Below are 22590 nucleotides of genomic sequence, written 5' to 3' on the forward strand. Positions count from 1 at the left end.
AAAAAGTGACAGTAGACCTGGCCTTCCTCTGTTCTGGGGACATGAGAACCTCTGTGCTTTGGTATCAGGTCTATATCCTGAGACCTCTTTTGAACTCCAGCCACTACTGCAAGGCCTGGGTCTCCTCGTCGCCATACTCTAGTTGTTCCCTGGCATGACTCTGGAGAAGACAAGACAGGATCGGAGTAGACACCAGAGGAGGAGGAGAGAGATCCCCGAGTCTCTGTCCCAGAGCTGCCAAAATTCCTTAGTCCTTACTTTCTGGGAAGTCCAGGGGTCAGGGGAATTGATGAAGAAGGGGATCCAGAAAAAGGCCTGTTGTAGGTAAGTGCAGAGGGGAGGTCTGGAGAGCCTTCCTGTTAGGGAGAACACTTGGAAAGCTTAAGCAAGATTGTGGGAAGTCCTCCAGGGAGACAGCACAGCCTTCAACAATTGCCCACTTGGAGCTCTAGCAGATATTGTTATCAGAAAGTTAAAAGGTGAGACCCTTGAGCAGAAAGGAAGAATAGATAACCCTCTTCCTGGCTCCCTGGGTGGGACTTGATGAGGCAAGGAATCTTCTGACCACCCTCAGAGTATCACTAGAATATTACTTCCTTGGAGGACTCAGCTTCTCCTCAAGTGTGCATATCACCTGAAACTCTGATACTCTATTTCAATTTCCCTCCTCTTATTGATGGCCTCTGGTTCCCAGGAAACCCAGTGAATTTTCTGTTTATCCAGGAGCCCATGCCTGCTCCTCTTGTAGGGAAATCTCTGCCCAGAAAAGAATATTAACCCATCTAGACTGGATGACATTGGAGGGCGCAGTTCAGAAACATGCCTAAGCCGTAGACCCAGAAAACCTCTTTAAGAAATATACATTCTTGCCGGGCGGTGGTGGCGCACGTCTTTAATCCCAGCACTTGGGAGGCAGAGCCAGGCGGATCTCTGTGAGTTCGAGGCCAGCCTGGGCTACCAAGGGAGTTCAAGGAAAGGCGCAAAGCTACACAGAGAAACCCTGTCTCAAAAAACCAAAAAAAAAAAAAAAAAAAAGAAATATACATTCTTGAGCCCCGCCCGAGACTCAAATGAGTCAGAACCTGCAGAGGTGGGGCCCAAGAATCTCATTTTCAACAGTCTGAGATCCCGCGTGCTTCTGTTTCAAGTCCGAGGACCTCTGAGGTCATCCTAGCTCCCCCAGTGTGTGTGACTCGTGGCCTTTTTATCCAGAAGAAGCAAAGATAACGAGGATTTGGCAGTGACAAGTCACTTGTCCAGAGTCCTGCAGTGCTGAAGGAGGGAACCTGTCCACACAAGAAAACAAGAAACCTCTCTCTAACTGGCTCTCCCTTAGAGGAGGGCACTGGGGCTCGGCCAAACTTCCTGGCAATCCTCACCCTGCTTTATGCTCTGTCTACCCCAGTGTACATGCGCACATGTGACTGAGGTCAGTGTGAACCCTGTCCACATGCTGCAGGAGGCACTGTGAGGAAGCTGAGATGCATGGGTGCACATGATGGGAAGGACCAACGTGGAAAACACAGAATGGCCCTAGGGAATGCTTTAGTTCAGACAGCACCCGAACTAATACAGTTGAGTGTGTGTCGTAGTCAAAGCTCGGTATGGGAAGAAAGAAAGTGGGGCAATTTGTGTATTATTTTGCTTGAAGAAATAAGGGAATAGATAGCTTACCCATTAAGCCTTTTTCTTTTCATGGTGTGTGTGTGTATGTGTGTGTGTGCATGTACATCTATAGGTCAGAGGACAATTTGCAGGAGTTGGTTCTCTCTACCTTTATGTGGGCTCTGGGGATTAAATTCAGACTTGGTGGCACACGAGCACTTGGACCTGCTGAGCCATCTCCCCCAAGCCCATGAACGCTTTAGGAAGGTAAGCAAGCTGGTTTTAGGCATCTCACTCTTTATCCAAGTCCTGGTGTTAGTCTGGTTGCCACAGTCCATGTACCAGAAGGGCCAGTGAAATGGAAGTGAAGTAATTTTTAACTTTGGAAATCTCCCATTTCCCTTCTGCAACAGTAAATGCAGAGTGTGCTTCCATCCCAGCAGCTAAGGACGGGGTGAGAGCTGCACACAAGTCATTCAATAAATCCCTGTGCTTTCGACGGTCCCTGCCCTGCTCTGCCCTCAAAGGAGGCGTAAGTCATTCTCTTACATGAGTCCAGCTCTTAGGAGACAGGAGGGGAGGGAAGCAAAATGCAGGAACAAGGTGAGGAAGGAGTCAGCATGGGGCCCTAAACACTGGGATGCCAAGAGGACCACAGGTCAGTGCAAAGTTAAAAAATTATGGCCGACATGCCACCTGCAGGTATCTCTGGATCCATCTGAGGATGATCTCCTCAGGTCACAAAGATGATTCTGAGAAGCAATGACTTTGCCGGAGTGGTCACAGTGAAGTGGAAAATGTCTAAACCCTCAGATATTCAGCAACAGTGAAGCTGAAGGGTTCAAACCCTCTGTTTTACAGCCTGCCTTCCCACAGCCAGCAACGGCCCACCTCTGACGGGGCAAGGCAAGGCTGGCTGCAGAACAAGAGCCTCCTTGAGCTAGAAGACCCCCCCCCCCATCTTCAGGCATGTGTTCAACAACCCACTTCTCTTTAAAATTCTGAAAGCTCAGAGATACTAGGTCAGTGGCCCCCTCTGGGTCCTCTGTATTTTTACAGGACTTGTCTATGACATGAAAGGACTTCTTCAGACACTCATCAAAGCCTTGCTCCATCCTCACCAACCCCAAGAGTTTCCTAGACAATACTCAGGGATAGGAATGGACAGGAAACACACGTAGAAGCCACAGTTATGAGAGGCCTTGCTTTCTAGATTTACAAGCATGTCTATATTCCTTATCACTGAATAATGTTAACAGCTCATTTTATAGATGAGGAAATCCAACCCCAGAAAGGTTTAGCAATTTGAACCAGCTGCCCATCTAGTAAAACGTGACCTGGGTTCAAAGCCATTGGAAAAATAGCTCCTGTGGGATAAATGTGGGAGAGACAGCGTAGAGGACAGAGAAAGAGCCACAGAAGTCAAATCAAATCTACAAGGGTGCTGAGCACAATTGAGCACATCTGTGACCCCAGCCATGAGGGAGAGTGAGGACGATGGCTACAGGTTCAAGGCCAGCTTGATAGTGATGCCCTGTCTTAGCCACCAGACCCTGAAAATCTTCTAAGGGGCGGAGGGGGGTGTCTCACAGGGGCCCTTGGTGCCTGTTCCTGTCGTGCTGATTTGTTTTTCATTTTTGTCCCTGCTCCCAGGTCTACTGGCCAAGAGTGGAACTTACTCTGTGCAATGGCCATGACTCCAGACAAGGGCGTCATGATGAGGTTTTGAGATTGCTGGGGATTGTGGTGGGAGAGGCTGTGGATATTCGTCAAGGTGCTGACGGGGGGCAGTCCTCCTCCTGAGACAGTGATCTGCTGGAGAGGGAAAAAGAAGATCGTCGTGAGTGTAGTTAAACCATGAAGGGCCGTTTCCGGAATGCATAACAACAAAAGTTAAGCAGCGGGGCAGACTGTTCTAGAAGCTGAGGGCAGAGCAGTGACAGTCAGGGCTCTGTCCTCATGGCGACTGTATTTGTCCTTTCTTTTGAGCTGCCAGCTTGCTTCAGGAATTCTTCTGTTCAAGTGTTACAGGACTGTTACCTGCTCACGATTCAGGTGCCCTCCGTCCTGGTTTCCTACCTTTTATGTCATTGAGGCTAGAGATGGGTGACTGCTAAAAATAAAACTGAGGCAATGCGCTAGGACTCCCCAGTGAGGGTAGACTAGGAACCAGGAAGGAGCACAGAGCACTCCCTCTGAACCCTGGTCATGCATCAGCTCACTGCAGTCCCAGGAGTTCTGACATGCCCATTTCCCAGATGAAAAACTGAGACCAAGACGAGATATGCAGACCTGCCTGAGATCCTGAAGCTAGGAAATGGTACACCTGTTCTTCAAGTCAGGATCAGTCTGACCTAGGATCCATTTTTTAAACTATTTTATAGGAGAATCTACTTCTGCCTCTCCCCACACTAATTAATTACTAAGAGTAGAGGGAGTTAAGATTTTTGTTTTTCCCCCAAATCTTCACCGTACTTTAAAATTGTTCTCCCCCTTCCTCCTCCTCCTCCATCTCCAGTCAAAGGGCCGATACCACTAACGGCAAGACAACCAAACCGCTCTCCATTGTCTTTCACCGTTACATTTTAAAGACAGATTCAGAGGTGAAAGGGACCAATTCTTGCATATGTATCTGCACATGACTGCTGTTTTTAATTCTTCTATTTGTCCCTACTAATATCTTCTCCTACTTTTCATCTTTCCAGGGGTTTCATTGTATAACAAGCATCAAATCCTACCAGGGGCTTGTCCTTGCTTTAACAAACGTGTCTAGAAGCTCACTGACGGGAACTTTCTCAATAGAACTAAATAAAAACCACTGCAAAAATGTGTTGTTTTGCAGGGTGGTGGTGGTGGCACATGCCTTTAATTTCAGCACTCGGGAGGCAGAGGCAGATGGATCTCAGTGAGTTCAAGGCCAGCCTGGTCTACAAAGTGAGTTCCAGGACAGCCAGGACTGTTACACAGAGAAACCCTGCCTAGAAAAACCAAAAAGTGTTGTTTTGACCCCGATATTAATCAGAAATATTTCTAATGTCCTCTTACTAGTTATAATCATATATAAAAATCAGTTTTACATACATACTTTTTCGTACTAGTTTACCATTCACAGTTTTGAAATAATTTCTAATTTTTGTTTGTGTCGAGATAAGGTTTTTCTACATAGCCCTGGCTGTCCTCGAACTCAGAGATCTGCCTGCCTCTGCCTCTCAAGTGCTAGGATTAAAGGCGTGAGCCACGACTGTCCAGCTCTAATTTTTTTTCTTAAGAAAAGACCATCTCTCCTCCTAAGCAGACCCAGGTATTGCTAGAGCACTAGGAAACCTGAAGATGGTCCATCACACACTCAGCTCCCTTACTTACATCTTTCTGTTTCCTAGAGTCCTTCAGATTCTAGGTCTCACACTAGTGCCTGGGAAGATGACAGCTCCTGCCCTGTCCTTCTGGCCAACCCTACACTTTCCAAGGTTAACTTGAAAAAGGAAGGAAGCAGGGTGAGTGGGATCTTGAACAGGTTTGTTTGTGTTTTTAAAATTAACATCAAGAAATAAGTTAGAGGTCACATGACCAACAAGGAATTTTGACCACATCAAACAAGAGAGAACCAGCCTGTTTGCTGGACTTGTTTTTCAAAATGTCAGAGTCATTAAAAAAAAAAAAAATCTGTGACCTGCCCTCAGACCAAATCCCTTGGGTAATACGGATTTTTGGAGAAAGTCATGGGACATAGGTCATCTCTGCCGCTGCACTTCAGTTTGATGGTGCCACACAAATGTGGGCGTCAGTGACAAGAAATGATTAGGTGTATAGCTTTACTATTGGTGAGCCACTTTCCCAGAAGTCCTCAGTCCATAATGACACAAACAGGGCAAGCATTATGATTTCTGTCCCGGGGTTACACATTAAGAAACTGGCCCTCAGAAGAGACATACAGATGAGCTGTGTGTCACTGGATAGTGAGCAAGGGAGCCGAGTTCAGTTACGTCTGGCTGGATTTTCAATCTCATCCACTTACTGTGCTTGGCAATCTTGGTCAAGTGACTTCCCACTCTAAGAAGCAGCCATTACTTTCCACTTGCTTCCAGGATGGACGGAAGCCAGAGGGTTGCCAAAGATACCATGATGACCCTTGACACAACAATATGGAGAGCCTGGATTATATAACACCTTTGGATATGGTAATTTCTTTATATGCCTGTAACATGTGAGGTTAGGTCTATCAGCCCTATCTTGCAGAGAAAGAAGGTAAAATTTAGAGAGTTTAAGAAATGTCTCTAAACTTTTTTTTTTAATAAAAAGAAACACCATAGCTGAACACAGGTGATCTGCTTCCAAGGTCTGACTTAATACTGCCAAAGTATTGTATGAGTTAAAATTAAAAAAAAAAAATCAGCATATACAAATTACAGCCTTGACTACTGAGGCTATTTTGGCACGGGGGAGGGCTCACTCCCAAACAGAGCTGTAAGCAATCTTTACACCAAGTCCGTCACACAGCATTATTTTTCCCATTTTGCAAGTGAAGACACTGGAGCTAAGCAATTCTTTGGACCCTACCATTGGTACATGTCAGAGCCAAGACTGCGCATTTGGAGTCCCTTGCCCATGCTCCTGTTTTATTCTCTCTCTCTCTCTCTCTCTCTCTCTCTCTCTCTCTCTCTCTCTCTCTCTCTCACACACACACACACACACACACACACACACACACACACACACACACAACACACACACACACACACACACACACACACACACACACATCCCGTGTTTGTGTATGTGTGCATGTATGTGTGGTGCCACTTGGTGTGACTTCAAGCACACACTCCACAGTGCAATTAATGTGTGTGGTCAGAGGACAACTTCAGACAATGGTTCTTGCCTTCTGCCTTGTTGGAGACAGGGTCTCCTGATGTTTGCCATTCTAACGCCAGGCTAGCTAGTTTGTCTGGCCTGCAAGCTTCCAGGGACTCTCTTGTTCCCTAACCCCATCTCCCTCCTGTCCTACTGTGTCCAGTGTTATGTGGGTCCTGGGGATCCACACTCGAGTCTTTATGCTTCTGCAGCAAGTGTGCCACCCTCTGAACCATCTCTCCAGTCCCATCACATCCTTTTCAGGCCATATTCCACTCTTGCATTGGTGGAACACGATCTGGGATGCACTCGTTATACATTAACAGAGAACAGGCTCTTGAGTTTGGGCACCCAGAAACAGTGACATAACATCTGAGCCAGGGTGTCGGAGACAAGTGAGAAGCTGGTCCCTGCAAACAAACTTGCAGATATTTGTTAACACTGAGGTGTGCTGTCTTGGTCAATCATCAATCTGATAGCACATTGCCCAGTGAGGCCAACGCGGGAAAAAAGCACAAGAACGTGTCTGCAGGCTGTATATGGAGCAGCCTGGACCTGGGCAGTATAGCTTTGCCTTAAGGAAGAGCAAGAGAGCTCAAAGAGAGACTCCAAAGACCTTTAAGTAGTACAAGATAAGACTTGGAATTGTATTTTATTTCGCTTTCTCAGTGCTAGGGACCTCATTCTTCTAGACAAAGCACCTCTACCATTGAGACATCCCCAACCCAGAACCTGGGAGTTTATTATTATTATTTTATTCTCTGTATATGAATATTTTGCCTGTATGTCTGTCTGTTCATCACATGAGTGCCTAGTGCCCATGGAGACCAGAAGATGGCATCAAATCCCATAGAACTGGGGTTACAGACAGTTGTGAGCCATTGTGTGGATGCTAGGACTTGAACTCTGGTACTCTGAAGAACAGCCAGTACTCTTAACCACTGAGTCGCCTGTCCAGCCCCACCTAGGAGCTCTTCGTCCATGGAGAGTAAAGACCTCTTCTGCAAACCTCCTCTTGCCGGGAAGCCTGTGTAATGCTTTAACCCTAACTTGTTTGTGTTTTTACAGGACTGTTAAGAAAGCATGAAGACTGAGGGCTGGAAAGATGGCTCAGGGGTTAAGAGCACTGGCTACTCTTCCAGGAGACCTGGGTTCAATTCCCAGCACCCACATGGCAGCTCACAACTGTCTGTAACTCCAGTCCTGGGGGTCCAATACACACATGGGTAGGCATTCACATAAAATAAAAATAAGGATTAAAAACATCAAAAGAGGGGTGGCCGTGGCACACGCCTTTAATCCCAGCACTCAGAAGGCAGAGCCAGGTAGATCTCTTGTGGGTTCGAGGTCAGCCTGGTCTAAAGAGCGAGATCCAGGACAGGCACCAAAACTACACAGAGAAACTCTGTCTTGAAAAACCATAAAACAAAACAAAACAAAACAAAAACAAAACCCAAAAAAACCACCACCACCTCCAACAACAACAACAAAACATCAAAAGAGAAAAGAAACTATAAAGACTTATATATATGCCTCTTATAAGCTAGCAGACACAAATTGTTGGGAGGGAGGGAGGGTCTCTCTTAGGGGGTGGGGAAGAGCACAGGAGGGCTGAGAAATGTTTCCCATCAGGTTGCCTCATCCTTTTTGTTTACAAAGACTCCCACTAGAGGCCAGCTCAGGTCTCCTGAAACTGGAGTTGTCCAGACCCGGGCCCCCCTTTCAAGACCTTCATGTTGTTTTTCTTCCAAGGAACTGGAGACTTGGTCAGCTGTGACTCACTCCTCCTGTGTTGCCTACACAGCACACACACGCCAAGGACTAAAACGGCAAGTGCTCCCTGCCACCCTCCAGCCCCCACCGGCCACGGGCCATGAGAGGTGGGGGTGGGGCAGACACCTTGCGGGAATGTGTGTAGCTCCACCTGCAGTGTGGAAGTCAGGGGCCCTAGCTCCTCCCTCCCAGGAAACAGAGCATGACCCAGAGAATAAAGTTTTCCATTTCCTACCCCCACAGTCGGTGTTGTAATATTCCTGTTGTCTCAAAAGCCCTCTTCCATGTCCTGTGTTGCCAAAGACATGAATTGGGGGGGAAATGGGTCTAGGAAGGCAGGGTGGGGGGGTATAAAGAGGGGTTCAGAGAAGATGGGGGGTGACAGGAATCAGAATACACTCTATACATGTATGAAATTGTCAAAGAACAAATTCATTAAAAGTTAAATTTATTAAAAAAAATTAGACCCGGGCGGTGGTGGCACACGCCTTTAATCCCAGCACTCGGGAGGCAGAGGCAGGCGGATCTCTGTGAGTTCGAGGCCAGCCTGGTCTACAGCGCGAGATCCAGGAAAGGCGCAAAGCTACACAGAGAAACCCTGTCTCGAAAAACAAAACAAAAAAAAAATTAGAATCTTGGAAATTCAAATGAACCCTACTGAGCAGGATACCGGCTCATCCAGGTGTGGGGCTGTGGCTAGAGCACAGAAAACTTCAATGAAAATGGTGTTCACACTGAAGGAACAGCACTACTATTCATGAAATATTTACGATGCTGAGTGTTTTCCTATGAGTTATCACACTTCCTCCACAACACTATTGCTGTTACCCCCATTTTATAGATGAGGAAAAGTGAGCCAAAGCAGTTCCGTAGTTTGCCCAAGGCTACACCACTATGAAGTGCCAGAGCTGAGATCTGAGAGGAGGCAATTGTACCTGTGGAGTCACTGTTTCTTACTCCAGGCACCACCCCACAGCACCTGCACCATTCTGTCTTCCTCTCCCTTCAGGAAACGTCTCCTGCTATCCACTACAACCTGATACTGTCCTCATCAGGACCAAAGGAGTTGGGGAAGGAGTCTGGGGGCTTGTTTCAAAGTGAGGTGCTCTCTGGGTTAAAAAAAAAAAATCTGGTTCTGGAGGCCTTGGAGGGAAGGATGAATGAACATTTTATCAACACGAATGTCATTTGGCAGCCCCAAAACAAACAGTGTCCCACCCGGCTCGCTCCTTTATGAGGCATTCAATCAATAAAATGAGAGCAGAGCTCTGTCAGATTTATTGGCTGGGTTCAAACTGAACACCTCTTCTACCCGCCAAAGGCTGGGTCACCAGTCTACCTTTCCGTTCCTGCTCTGGACAGCCCCCATTTTTCCCCCCGTGGGGCTACAATGGTTCATTGTTTGAGGCAGGCCTTGTGAGAAGTTGTATTTGTTTTGTCTCTTATCTTATCGGCTCCAGCGCTACAATGGCCCAGGTGTACTTACCATTTTACCATCAGGTGAGAGGAGACTGTGGCCTGGGTCCAGGCTGCCCGGGGAGACTTGCTGTAAAACTGACTGGCTGGTCACCATGGCACTGTTGCCATGGTGACTGATGGTTGAAGAGGAAGTGACCTCATTGTTCCCCTGCTGGCTGTAGCGCACTCCTGAAAACAACATGAACCCAACAGGAAACATTAGTGTCACCAGGGCCCCTGGACACTAAATCAGGGCCTCTTGTTTTCAGTGGTGGGTGACAAGAAAACAAAATTGTCTTCTCCTCCCCATCCACTCACAAGAACTCTCAGCTACCTTCCTCTGGGGCAAGGGTGGTGTGGCCTCTACTGTAACTATAGAATATAAAATCTCTGAAGGGAGGATGTTTTATCTTTTTGGTGATGAGCCTTAGCCTGTAATGGTTGAGCTGTCTCTCCAGCCCAGGGTAGGACACGTTGATTTATTTTGTTTTGTTCTTTGTTCAATTCCAGTGTTTTAGCAATGGACAGTCATTCAGTCAACTTCTGTTGGAGCATGGAAGGATAGAAAGGATGGATGGGTGGATGGAACGCAGGAGAAAGAGGGCTGAGCCTTCTCAAGAGCTGACCCTCTGAAGGCAGAGGCAGATCAGTCAAGGGTGGGACAGATTCCCTATCAATACAAGGAAGTTTTCTAACAAGAAGGGGCAGACTTTAGGGTGTAGAAACAGACACATGAGGGTTCAAATCCTGTCTGGGCTCTGCCCCTCTACCTCCTCTCATGAAATAGAATGCTTCCACTCCAGGGCTATTAGAGGATCGAAGACAACCTCTCTCCACCTCCCAGCATAATGCCAAACACCCGGGGACTGAGGTCAAAGATGTTTGGCAGGGTGAAGGGGGTAGTAGGATAGATCTCAAGACATGGATAAGAAGATTCTTGAATTCTGAGACTCCTAAGGTCAGACTCTAAGCACGGATGGAATGTTCTGGTAAAGAGCAGCTTCTAGAGGTTCCTGCTTTGGCAGACTGATTGATGCATCGCCCAGGAAGCAACTTGGCAGGAGGCCTGGCTGTCACTCTGCTGCTCTTTCCTTCTGAAGCATCTGGACTTCACTCCTATTCCACCTGCATGTTTTGACTCCCCGACCAGCTATTTACCTCCCCAAGATGCCCTGCTCCCGAGAGAGCGGTGATAACCCTGGGAGTCAGGTGTGTGCTCACCTCCCAGCCTGTCCTCATCATCGATTGGGTCTCAAGTCAAACAGTCCCTGGACTTAGCCTATTTAATTTGGCTGAAGGAAAAGGGCCAGCCCTCTGATGATCAAATATGGGTCACAGGGAGGCTTCTCCCCTACCACAAGCCACACAATTATTTATTTAAAAATAATTAACTAAGGATATCCATGGGAAACAAAAGCCTTCACAAGGGGTACCGTAAGAGCCCAGAGCTTCCCCTCAGAGGCTAGGCAGCACAGCCCAAGGTGGCAGCAGCTCACAGGCTTTAATTTTCCCCAAAGAACTTTGTTGTGTTGTAGCAGCTGTGCTAAGCACAGATGGGTCTCAGCACTTCCCTTTTAAGAGCTCTAGCTCTCCAAACTGGGAGTTAGAGGATCCCTGTTTTGATCACAGCTTTACCATCTCTGTCCTGGGTGAGCTCCAGCTTCCTTATCTAGAAGCTGGAGGATGATGTGCTACCCCAGGAGGGGACTGTCATCAGTGCAGGATGGAGGGAATTAGGCGAGAGGCTTGGTCAGCTCTGGGTCCATCTGTATCCCTTCCCCACTGATGCTTCTCTCATAGACATGACAGTCACTGGAGTTATCTTACAGGGGAAGGGGCAGGGGTGGGCAAGTATCATGTAATTGTCCACAGGTCACACACCAGGAATAGATGGCTCTTATTAGAGAAAAAAAAAAAAGACCCCTTGTCTTCGTATATTTCATGAATTTGGAAGAACATTTGAAATGGTAACGAAGGAGAAATGCAAAGTGTACAGGTTCTGGAGCTTGGTGACGTGGGCTTAAATCTTGGTTCCACCATGCCATAGCCATGGGGAGGTGATGTGCTCTCCCTGGACTTCAGTTTCCATACTGTTGACAATATCCACCCCACCCCCGTTAGGTCCCGGGCAAAGCACACAATGAATTAGTGGATGTGCAAGTCCTCCGGTCATGCTGGGCATAAAACGGTTGCTCCAAGTATCTCGCTCTCTACTTTTGGACCCTCTTCATCCAAATATCTGTAGGATGGCTGAGGTCACACAACTTTACTGAGCACCTATTCATCACTTAAACACTGTGCTGGGAAGCTTCATTAAGAAGTGAATGATCTTTCCTTCTTCCTTCAGTCACCATCCCTAGCTCTGGACATGGAGAGAGACGACAAGGCCTCTGGGTTAACCCTGAATTACTGAAGACACCAGATGAAGTGTCACAAAAGACCCAGATGAGAAATGGCTATGGCAGATCATGGCCACATGCCCTTCACTCACTACCTGGCCCAAGTCACTGATTAGTCATGTCCTCATCATGGACCCTATAAGCCACAGAAAGTAGGTCCAACAGCCAAGGTATCCATGCAAGGTATCAGGGTCCTGGATGCCACTGTTCCCTGGGCATCATGGGTTATTGCTGAATTCCCAACAACCTACAAAACAGACAGGTCACCTGGTTTCCACTCAGCAAGGCTGGCTAGAAGTGTCAAAAGCACGGAGGGTATATATAGCTCTTCACCTAGCTGTACCCCAAGATTTTTTTTTTCATGTGCGTGTGCGTGTACAAGCGGAAGCCAGAGGATCACCTTGAGTGACCTTGAGTATTTGTCCTCAGGCACCAACCAATCTTTTTTTTTTTTTTGAGAAGGTCTCTCACTAACCTGGATTGCATCAGGCATGCTGGGTTAGTCAGTCAGCAAGCCCCAGGAAGCTGCCCACCTCTGCTTCCCCAGCACTGGGATTACATGCCTGTATCACCATGCTCAGTTTTTGTATGGGGTCAGGGGAGGTAACTGGGAATAAAACTCAGGTCTTCATACTTGCAAGGCAAGTACTTCATGGACCACGTTACCTCTCTAGCCTCTCTGCTCAGACGACCCCTTGCTGGTTTCTGAAGGAACCCTAATACCCGTGACTAGCGTAATGGTCTTGTGTCTGCACTCTGCCTTATTTGAAATACATCATCCCTCACCACACTTCATGCAGTCATCTCAGGTCAGGTGGCTCTGCACTGCCTCTGTGCCTCGCCTATGCTGTTCCCTCTGTTTGGACAGTTTTTTTTTCCTGTAGTGTCTCTGGGACAATGTTCTTCCTTCACCCTATTACTTAGTGGTCCCAACCTCTGTGCTTCCAAGGCTCTAGGGAAGTGGTTCTCAGCCTTCCTATTGCTTTGACCCTTTAATACAGTTCCTCATGTTGTGGTGACCCCCAGACATAAAATAATTTTCGTGGCTACTTCATAACTGCAATTTTGCTACTGTTATGAATCGTAATGATATGCAGGATATCTGATACTCGATCCCTGTGAAAGGGTCATTGGGCCCCTAGAGGGGTCATGACCCAGAACTGATGCTCTGGAGATTCGACATCAGGAGCCGGCCTCGCTGTACTCTGATGTGTTTACTTTTCTCTCCCTCTCAAAGGAAGAGATGCCATACTCACTGTAGCTTCCTCAGGCTAGCAGAGCACTTGGCATTGTGCCTATTTACAGAATGAAGCAACGAAACCTCAGCTACTTTGAGGATCCATGTCCCAGATTAAGGAACAAGCAGAAAGAGAAAGTCGGGGCAGTTCTGTATTGATAGTGTAATTCTGTCCCAGGTCTGTTGGTAGGGGATCGCTGAAAAGTCACACAAATTTCACAGTTGAGAAGCACCAGATGAATTCAGAAATTTGCAGAAGGCTAAATGGGACCACACTGAATACAATAAAGAGCCCTGTGCATGCACACACGCCCCTCGAACATCTGCCAGCCGCCTTGGTCAGTCGAGAGCTGTAAGCCACATCCGTGCCCATCAGGAATCATAGTTCCCCCTGACTGCAGACAATCCTCTGTCCACCACTTCAGGATAATGACCTGCAACTCTTCTGACAGCCACTTCCTTAGGCAAACGTCAGGACCCTTTCCAAGCTCAAGTGCCACATTTATTGTTGGACAGCATTCGCGATCCTTTAACCATCCAGCGGCTGTAAAACTGCTAATGTTTCAATGGGAGGCTTATCGTTTTAAAATGTGTCACTGACGGTTTGATTTTTCCCACCAGCCCTGTCATGGTTCTTGTGCAATCTAGTGTGTGGTGTTTTTAGATGTCTGTGTTGGTTTACACAGGGCCAGCTGTGCCTTGTGTGTTCAGAGCCAACCCTGACTGCCTTACAGGAGACTCCACAGAAGAGCTGTTCAGGGTGTCCCTGACTACATAGGTGTGTCAGAAATCTATTTCAGGGCTCCCTCTCTATAGTAGCCCACCTCTCTAAGACCCTCAAAAAACAGCAAAGACTTCATTATGATTTTGGATCAATCAACTTTCTAGGCTTTGATTTTTTTTTTTTTTTTTTTTTTACTTTTTTTCCCCTGTAAAATGGACATAAAGACTTCCTCCCTCTGGTGACAGATAGTGGATTAATAAAATAATGTAAAAGAAGCACTGGGCTTTGCTAGGGGAACAAAATGAACAGAAGAGTAATGCCAACCAGGAAATCATGTCTGGAATTTTTCTTGTATTAGGAGAGAGAGGAGAGTGGGGACTCTTGGGTAATATGGGCTCAGCTTGTCTCTCGCATGGCCTTTGGCACTGAAGCCTGGGGGCTCCCTTTCCTGGGAGCTGTAAGCTGTACCCAGCACCTGATGGGATGCCTTCACCCTTGACATTTCATTCTGAAGCCAGCTCCTATTTGTGATAATGCAGGAATGTTCCTCCAGTTGGTGGACCTAGGCCAGCTCGAGTGAGCGCCCCAGCCACCAACAGAGTAAACATTACTCAACTGGCCAGGGCTCTGTCACACACATTTTTCCTCTGTGTTCCTAACCTCATGCAGAGCACAGCCCAAACCCATCGGGTCTGAAAACTAGATATCTGAACCGGGGTAGGAGGGAGCATGAGAAGGAGAGAGTTCTTCCAAAATGAAGCCATTATGTCCATAAATCATGCGCAGACAGAACTGAGTTTCTTACGCAGCCCCAACCTTGTACTGGGAAGGGGGAAGGGGGATGTTAAGCTAGTCTTAGTGGTCCAGCCCTGTGTCCTCATACCCCCCTCCCCCCACCTAAGCACCATTCACTTTTTCTGAGGACAGAGACAGAGAGATGGGCAGTCTGGTGAATTCCTCAGACACTCGTTTGCCATTAAAAGAATGTGAACAATTCCTGGGCTTAAAGTCAGGGACCCCAGAAACCAAAGCTTCCAAATGAATTAGCACTGCTGCCTCTGTTTCTCCATGGGCAGCAGCTGCCTCAGTTTCTCCGTGGGCAGCACAGGACTTTTACTGTTCTGAGTACTATCCCTAAGGATAAAGACCTGGGTTTGCACAGAGTTTAGGAGACTGAAATTCTGAAAGCCTACGAAGAGGAAACTGATGGAAAAGGCAAGCAATTTAAACACTAGGGCGGTCTCAGTTCTGGATCCTAAAGGCCTCAGGTAGGAGCCCCATTCATGGCATGAGAAACGCAGACAGGCCTGTGAGGACGGCAAACATTCTTGACTCAAGGGGTAAAACGTTGAGTGACACTTCAGGGAAGCCCACAAACTGGTTTTCTTATAAAAAAAAAAATCAAAGTAAATGCAAGCAGCAGGGAAAGAAAGAAAAGAAAGCGGCCAAGAGCGGGTACTCATGTGCATGGTGTCTTCAGACATAACCTACAGGTAAGGAGGGAAGAGGAATGGACACCCAAGTCCTTCCTTCCACAGGGTTGGCCTTAGGAGGTACGTCCCCACATCCTTGCCATATAGCTGGTTTCTACAAGCAAACACCAGGTGCTTTGCAAGATCACTTCAGCCTGGAGTCCAAGGCCACAGCCAAAAGAGCCTCCCTGGCACTGGAGCATTGATTGTCTCAGGCCTCATCCAGGAGAGTGTTTTATACCAGGCTTCTCAGTGGGCCACAGATGCCCATGGGACACAGAGGACAGCAGTTCTGAGGTGGTCACCTAGCTAGTCTCACATTCTGAAGCTGACCCCCTTTCCTCTTCCTTTTAATGCCCAAATGGATTCCTGATATGTTAAGTCACTTTATCATGACCCATGGATACTTTGAAACAATTTTATGGGTTGGCAGCCTTGTTTCTTGGCTGCATCTCTCATGAGAATGTATGTACCAGAGGGTAGGCTCTCGGCGTGGCGCCTGGCCTGTACCAGGTACCCAAGGATTTGCAGAAGTCAGTGAAAAACAATGACCTGACAGAGGGCTCCGTGAGAAGCCACTGCAGTATATCTGTATCCTCCAAGTCTCCTCCTTTTTCTGTAGTGAAGAAAGGCATATTGTTTAAGGACAGCAAAGGACAGGGAAGAAAAAATGAAAACACAATCCAAATAGAGGAAACATGACTGAGAGATATGAGCAATTTCATGTCAGAAGGCATCGGAGAGGAGTGGAGAGGGGTGTGTGGGATGCAGCAGGCTGCCTCTGCACCTGAGATCTCACCCTGGGCTTTATTTTGTGCTGAAATGGATGGGGTGTGTGTGTGTGTGTGTGTGTGTGTGTTGGGGACGGGGGGTCACTCCCTAGTCTTGCAGCCCAAGCATAACATCTGTTCTAAGGGGATGAGAGAAAGTGCTTTCACAATATAGCTTGACTGTTTCTAAAGTGAGGCTTAAAAGTGGTAACACATGCCCCGGGTCATCTTACTGCTTAGCAAGGAAGATTCGTGGGCCTTGTAGAGCTGTGAGATGACTATGTGTACACTTACCAAGTTAGAAATCCATCTGTGGTCCACTGGGTTGGTTTTTTGAGGTAAGGAAAAGGATCGGTTAATGGGCACTTACTGTGGCAACGTGAGTAATTTAAACACCCTTTTAAAAAAAGAAACTAAGGCAAAAAACCTAAGAAGGGTTAATGATGGACATCGTTAGTCTAATGCCGGGGGTTGGGGGGGCAGACAGTGTCCTGCTGCAGTCTGGCTCCTGGGGTCCCTGTTTTTTCTGAGAGGCTGCCTTTGCAGGCAGGGGTAATATGACTGCAACAAAGGCCCCCAGGTTTGGCTGACAGGGAGAATGCTGATGCTCCTAGTGGGCTGGGCAATGTGAGGAAGGCTATAAAGCCATCAGAAGACTGAGCCCCTGGGTGTCCACACAAAGTAAGGACCTATAAACAGACATCTGCATTGTGACTGAAGGGCTAATAAAGTTGCCTTAGAAAAGAGAGGTTTTTCCACTGTGGCCTATTCATAAGCAATCCCCCCCACTAGGAGGGAATACCCAGGGACAAGATCCTTTGAGGCCTGACAAGTTCTAGAGCTGCCTCCTTAATGGGGGTTTGCCCGGTCAAGCCCCAGCCTCTTCATCACTATCATTGAAACAGCTCCATCAGCAGCAGCAGCAGCACCACCATCACCATCATCATCATCATCACTATTATCATCATCAGCATCATGACCGATCAACGATGCTGATCACCCAGTAAACTTATGAGTGGATGCTGGATCCAGGGAGCACCAGGTATCAGACACTGAGACTTTGGCAGGTGGATGATGACTGGCTTCTAGCCTGCTCGGAGAAGAGGAGCACCAGGTGAGCACCTGGGGAACACCATCAGAGAATGGACAGTTGCTCAGGGCCTGGCAGATTTTCTTCTGTCTCTTCAGGCAGCTCAGGTGTACAGAGTCTAGGCCTCAGGTCACTCAGTGGAAACTCAGAAAGACCCAGTCTCACACTTTTCTTGTCCAAGGAATATTGGTTATAAAAGCATCTAAGTCAGTAGACCATGAAACTAACTAGTACAACTAAACTAAGTGAGTGGTCTAAATCAGTAGAAACCAAGCTAGGAGAATATGAAGGAGAAAGCCAGGCTGTGTTCTTCGAGAAGTTTCTGGAAACATTTAATGTTGGCACTATTTTGTGAACTGTAAATCTGAGATAAGAGATGGAGCATCAGGACATTGTTTTCAGAAAAAGGGAAGCTGGGCTTTAAATAATATTTACAGATGCCATAGGAAAACGAATGTTACGCTCAATTTAACTACAACGTGGAATAACAAACTTACAAGGCAGAACATTTATGCATTAAGCATTTGGTCAGGAACCTCTCCATAACAGATATATTCGATGCATAAGTAAGTAGAATGGTTTACCATGGTGCCAGGTCTAGCAGGGGGACAGTGAAGAGTCCAGTAGGGGCTTAGGTAGGGCTCAGCTCGGGGTGGGTTGGTTCCACCGCTCAGGCCTCCCTTTACTATGGGAACAAGGCAGAGCCTCTTGTGTTTTTCTTTGACAGGAAGGGATGCGAGCCCTAGAGTAGAATTCTACACAACAAAGAGGATAAGCTGCTCATTTCTGTTCCCATCTGTAAAATACCCAGAGCTCAAGGAAGTACTTACTTCGGCCCACTATACACACTGCAAGTATTGTCTGGAGAGTTCCTGTCCTGGCTGCACAAGTGTTCACCCAGGCTTCATGGCTGGCAGAGTCCAACAGTGTTGACCAAGAAGAGGATCCTGCCATGGACAAGGTTCCAAGGCACGGGCCTACAGACTGCCACTCAAAGGCCCCGGAAGCGTTAACCTCTGGCAGTTATAGGTGTCTTGTTTATACCCAGTATAAATCTGTTTATTGTGACTGGCCCCACCCAATCTGCTGATGTTGTAAAGCCCTAATGGTCCCTAATAAAGGTGGAAGGCTTCTAACAGCACAGAGTTCCTGAAACAGGGATGGAGTGAGGGAGAGAAAAAAAAAGAGGGAGGGAGACAGATGATGAGCCTAACAATAAAGCACCACAGTGGCAAAGCTCTCTCTGTATTTCAAACAGTAGAGTCTGTGGCCTCAATACTGGAAGTAACACACAGTCTCCAAGTCATGACAGGTTAGAATCCTCAATACATGTAATGATTTTCTTTCCAGCATTACTCCTGTTTGTTATCGGTTCTGGTCTCCTGCATCCAGGGCTCCTGACCCCAGGTGCCTCTTCTCTTCCAGTTGAGCAATGAACCACTGGATCACTGTCAACCCTTCAGAATGCTCCTGTTCTGTCTAGCCGAGTGACAGCCAACCCCTGGCTGTGCACCCAAGTGTCTTGGGCCATGTGTCACCCAAGTAGCACAGCACCTCAGCAATTTTGATTCTATAGGTTGTGTGTGAAGCTACCATGTCTATGTTTAATGAGCTCCCCAGATTACTGGGATGGGCTCTAGGAAGGAGATTTGAGAACCCCAGATTTTGCCGGTGTTTCAGTTTCATGGTTTTGGATGTCCAAAATGAAGACCAAAGTTTATAAAAACTGCAAAGCCACACCTTATCAAGAACCCAAGGAGATCTAGAGTTCTCCCTTGGTCAGCTCAGGAGCTCTACAAGGGCCCTGAATCTTCCTTGCCAAGCAGTAACATGACTTGGGGTATGTACTATCACTTTGAAGGCTCACAACAGCACTGTGTGGCATTAGGATCCCTATTGGGCCAAAGAAGCCAAGGAACTTATTTGAGAACACACTGCCAGGGAATGACAGTCAGTTCACATGAACTCTGTTGAGAGCTACACCTGGCTTCTAGGTCCATCCATCTCAGTGTGGTCCTAAGGAGGGGCTGTCTGCAAGCAGACAACCTCACGGCACCCCACATCACACAGACTCCTCTTGGAAAAGCCATTAAAGGCCTAGGCCATCTCCAAGATGTGCCTCCAACATGCAGAATATGCTACCCAAGAAACCTTGCTCTTGACATCTGTCCCCAGAGTACTAGAAGGATAAGGTCCTCCCAGCTGAGGACTCTGTAGCGACCAAAACTACTCACTGAGCTACTGTGGGAGCTGCTGAGTCAGAGCCCAGGGAAAGAGTGAGCTGGTGCTCAAGGTGAGTAAAGTGAGGCTTCCTGTGCTCACTGCGGGCTGGCGTCCACCCTCCCTTTCCTGCACTGCCTCTGCCTGAAGTTGGAGTCAGCTCCCCTTCTGGGAACAGAGGGCAGCAAGCTTCTCAGACACAGCCTCCCCTAGGAAAGCACCATCCCCTCCCTCAGGCTAGCAGCTTCCATAGCCTAATTACACACAAGCAATGCACACAAGTAGGGTGCTCACATCTGCTTTCATTAAAAGAGAAAGACGCCCCTGCTAGATACAGGAACCTTTTGGTCATCTGCTGCCCCTGACCTCCTAATGCACGGTCCTGAGCCCTTGTCCCACCATCTGTCCATGCACATCACAACCTCTTCTTGTTGATACTAAATGCCCATGAGGCTGAATACATCTTACAGATGTCACCCAACAGTCCTAGGGGAGATGAGACATTGTCTTACACCCACTATGTCACAAGAAACCAGCCTGAGTCGATTACAGACACCAAGATGAGCATCCAGTTTGGAAATACCCAAATTCTCTAAAAATCAAGATTGAACAAGATCTTCACTAGAGACAGGGAAATAAGAGGACCCCTCCCAAATAACAACAAACAAATCTTCTTTCGGATAAAGCCAGTCTCTGTGGGGAATAACAATAGCCACCATTTATACACCCTGCTATGTTGGGGTGTTTTGCCTATATACACATGCATCATACCGTTTCCTCCTCCAGCGCTTGTAGGTGGCTGTGCCCACTGTACACTGAGAAACTGAGGCTCAGATTCCAGAAGCTTGCCTAGGGTCACACAGAAATAAGTGACTAAGGTGAGGTTGGAATTTGGGTCTCCTCTGTGACCCATGGTTCTGTTGGGCCCACTGAATTTAGAAGAACTTGTAAAGATGTGTTAAACAGGATGGGTGGTGGTGGTGGTCAGTCAAAGGGAGGTTGGGAAACAGAGGGAGATGAGCTGCTAATGGAGTAGCACCAAGCTGCTCACTACAGGCAGTGAGGCCCCTGAGCCATCCCCTCTGCCAGCACCAAAATACAGAAACTTATCCCCCCCCCTTCCACCACCTGAGCCCCATTCGGAATATGCATTTTGACACATTCCAGGTAACAGACATGCACTTTAACATGGAGAAGCTTTAGAGCTGGTTTTCAACTCTTGGTGGCATACTGGGCTCACCTGGAAGGTTTTAGTAACTACTGAAGCCTGGCCTAGTTCCCTAGAGAATCTGACATAAAGGTGGTATTTGAGAGTTTGGTTGACCCAAGCAGCCTGCGTTCATATGATGTGTGAACCAAGAATGATATGTATATATGTGTGTACATATGTATACATCTACATATATGTGTGTATATATGTACAAATACACACACACATTTTTTTTTTAAATTATGTGTGTGAGTTTGTGAACCTGCCCACAGAGACCAGAAGTGTTGGATGCCCCTGGAGCTAGGGTTACAAGTGGCCATAAGCTGACTAACATGAGTCCTGGGAACTTAACTCAGGTCCTCTGGAAGAGTAGTACTCACTCTTAACCACTGAGCCATCTCTCCAGCCCTTGTTTTTTATGTTTTTAAATAGTTGAGGGAAAATCCAAAGGAGACTATGTCATGATATGTGAAAATAACATGAATTCAAATTTCAGATCCCATAAGGCTGTGTCGGGAGACAGTCACACACTCACTTGTGCACAGCCTATGGGTGCTTTTGTGCTACACAGGCAGGGTTGAGCGGCTGTGACTGAGGCCATATCGCTCGAGAAGCCTAAACCATTCACTTTTGGCTCTTTACTGAAAAAGTTGCCTGACTGTTCTAGGGGACCTGTGAACAGCCTGGGATCATTAGGAGTGAATGCTTCATTTGACTTTATTTTATTTATTCTATTAATATATAATATAAATATTATATGTAAATGTACACATATATGCTCACATATTTATGCACATTATGATATATGTACACACACACACACACACACACACACACACACATGCGCGTGCGCGCACATGCTTCCCCCGCTTGCTTCCACATTTGTGTTTTCACTTCCTGTTGAAAAGTGGGCAGAGGCATAAGGCCAGCTCTTATGCCTTCTCTTAAGCAGGTGCCTTCAAAGGCCCCTGCCCAGACCTCTGGCTCTCTCTGTACCTCTAGTACTTCATTCTCTCCAAGTTTCTGTTACTTCCCATCAAACATTTTACAAACAGATTCCAAGAGCACTTCTCCCAGAAGCCGCAGGCTGGACTCCATGCTTCCTGGCAGCTTCCTTCCTCTTCAGAGGGGATGGGAGTGGAAGGGGGTGGGGGTAGGGGAGGTAGCAAGGAGTCCTCAAATCCTCTGAGGATCCTTCGGAGGGATTAGACTTAGCCAGCGGGCTGCCTCAGTGGGTGATAGGAGTTCATCATCAGCTGGGGGTCCCTTTGTGCTGAGGCCAGAACCCACCAGTGCCTTGCCCTGTGTCTTTGTATGCAGACCAGGACTGGCCCCCTAGGGGGCTGACAGCAGAATGCCTGTAAGACTAGGCCTCTTAATCTCATTAATATCCTGATTGTCTTCCCCAATCTAGTGGTAGTTGATGGGGTGGTACCCACAAGGTAAAATGACCTTCAAATTCAGGAGATAAAATGACAGCTAGGGATTAAGTCCCTACGAAGCAGAACGTTGGGGCCCTGTCCACCTCTGAACCACTGGAGCGAGCCAGGATTCCAGGCAAGTCTCTCTCGGACTAAGGGACAATAGGGCTGCTTCATTCACTCTGGGAACCTTTGCTGCTGAGATGAATATTTTTTACAGCTGCCCTCATAAACCCCCCACCTCTTGTCTGCTGCCCAGGGAGGGGGTGGAGCTCCCAGAGGTGAGCTGAGGTGCCTACCCTGTCTCACAGGCCCCATTAAGTTGTTAAAGCTTTTAGTGCCCCAGACAGGGCCGAATGC

At 47.5% G+C, this 22590-nt stretch overlaps 1 protein-coding gene across 5 annotated transcripts in view; it reads right to left on the reverse strand.

Annotated features, from left to right (window-relative positions):
* Positions 1 to 22590, reverse strand: part of Hnf1b (HNF1 homeobox B) — a 53709-nt gene that overhangs the window by 13421 nt on the left and 17698 nt on the right. For 3 of the 5 annotated variants that reach the window (XM_052757344.1, XM_052757345.1, XM_052757342.1), the window contains exons 5-6: positions 9716 to 9876; positions 3285 to 3417 (exon numbers count right to left, since the gene is read on the reverse strand). In XM_052757344.1, coding sequence (XP_052613304.1) covers positions 3285 to 3417; positions 9716 to 9876 — 294 coding nt within the window. Of the gene's footprint in view, positions 1 to 3284; positions 3421 to 9715; positions 9877 to 22590 lie in introns of all 5 variants that reach the window. The other 2 variants (XM_052757343.1, XM_052757341.1) reach the window with 1 other exon arrangement.

Source organism: Peromyscus californicus, unplaced genomic scaffold (assembly GCF_007827085.1).
Source record: "Peromyscus californicus insignis strain IS unplaced genomic scaffold, ASM782708v3 Scaffold_3__1_contigs__length_106647218, whole genome shotgun sequence".
In the NCBI taxonomy this organism is placed as follows: domain Eukaryota; kingdom Metazoa; phylum Chordata; class Mammalia; order Rodentia; family Cricetidae; genus Peromyscus; species Peromyscus californicus.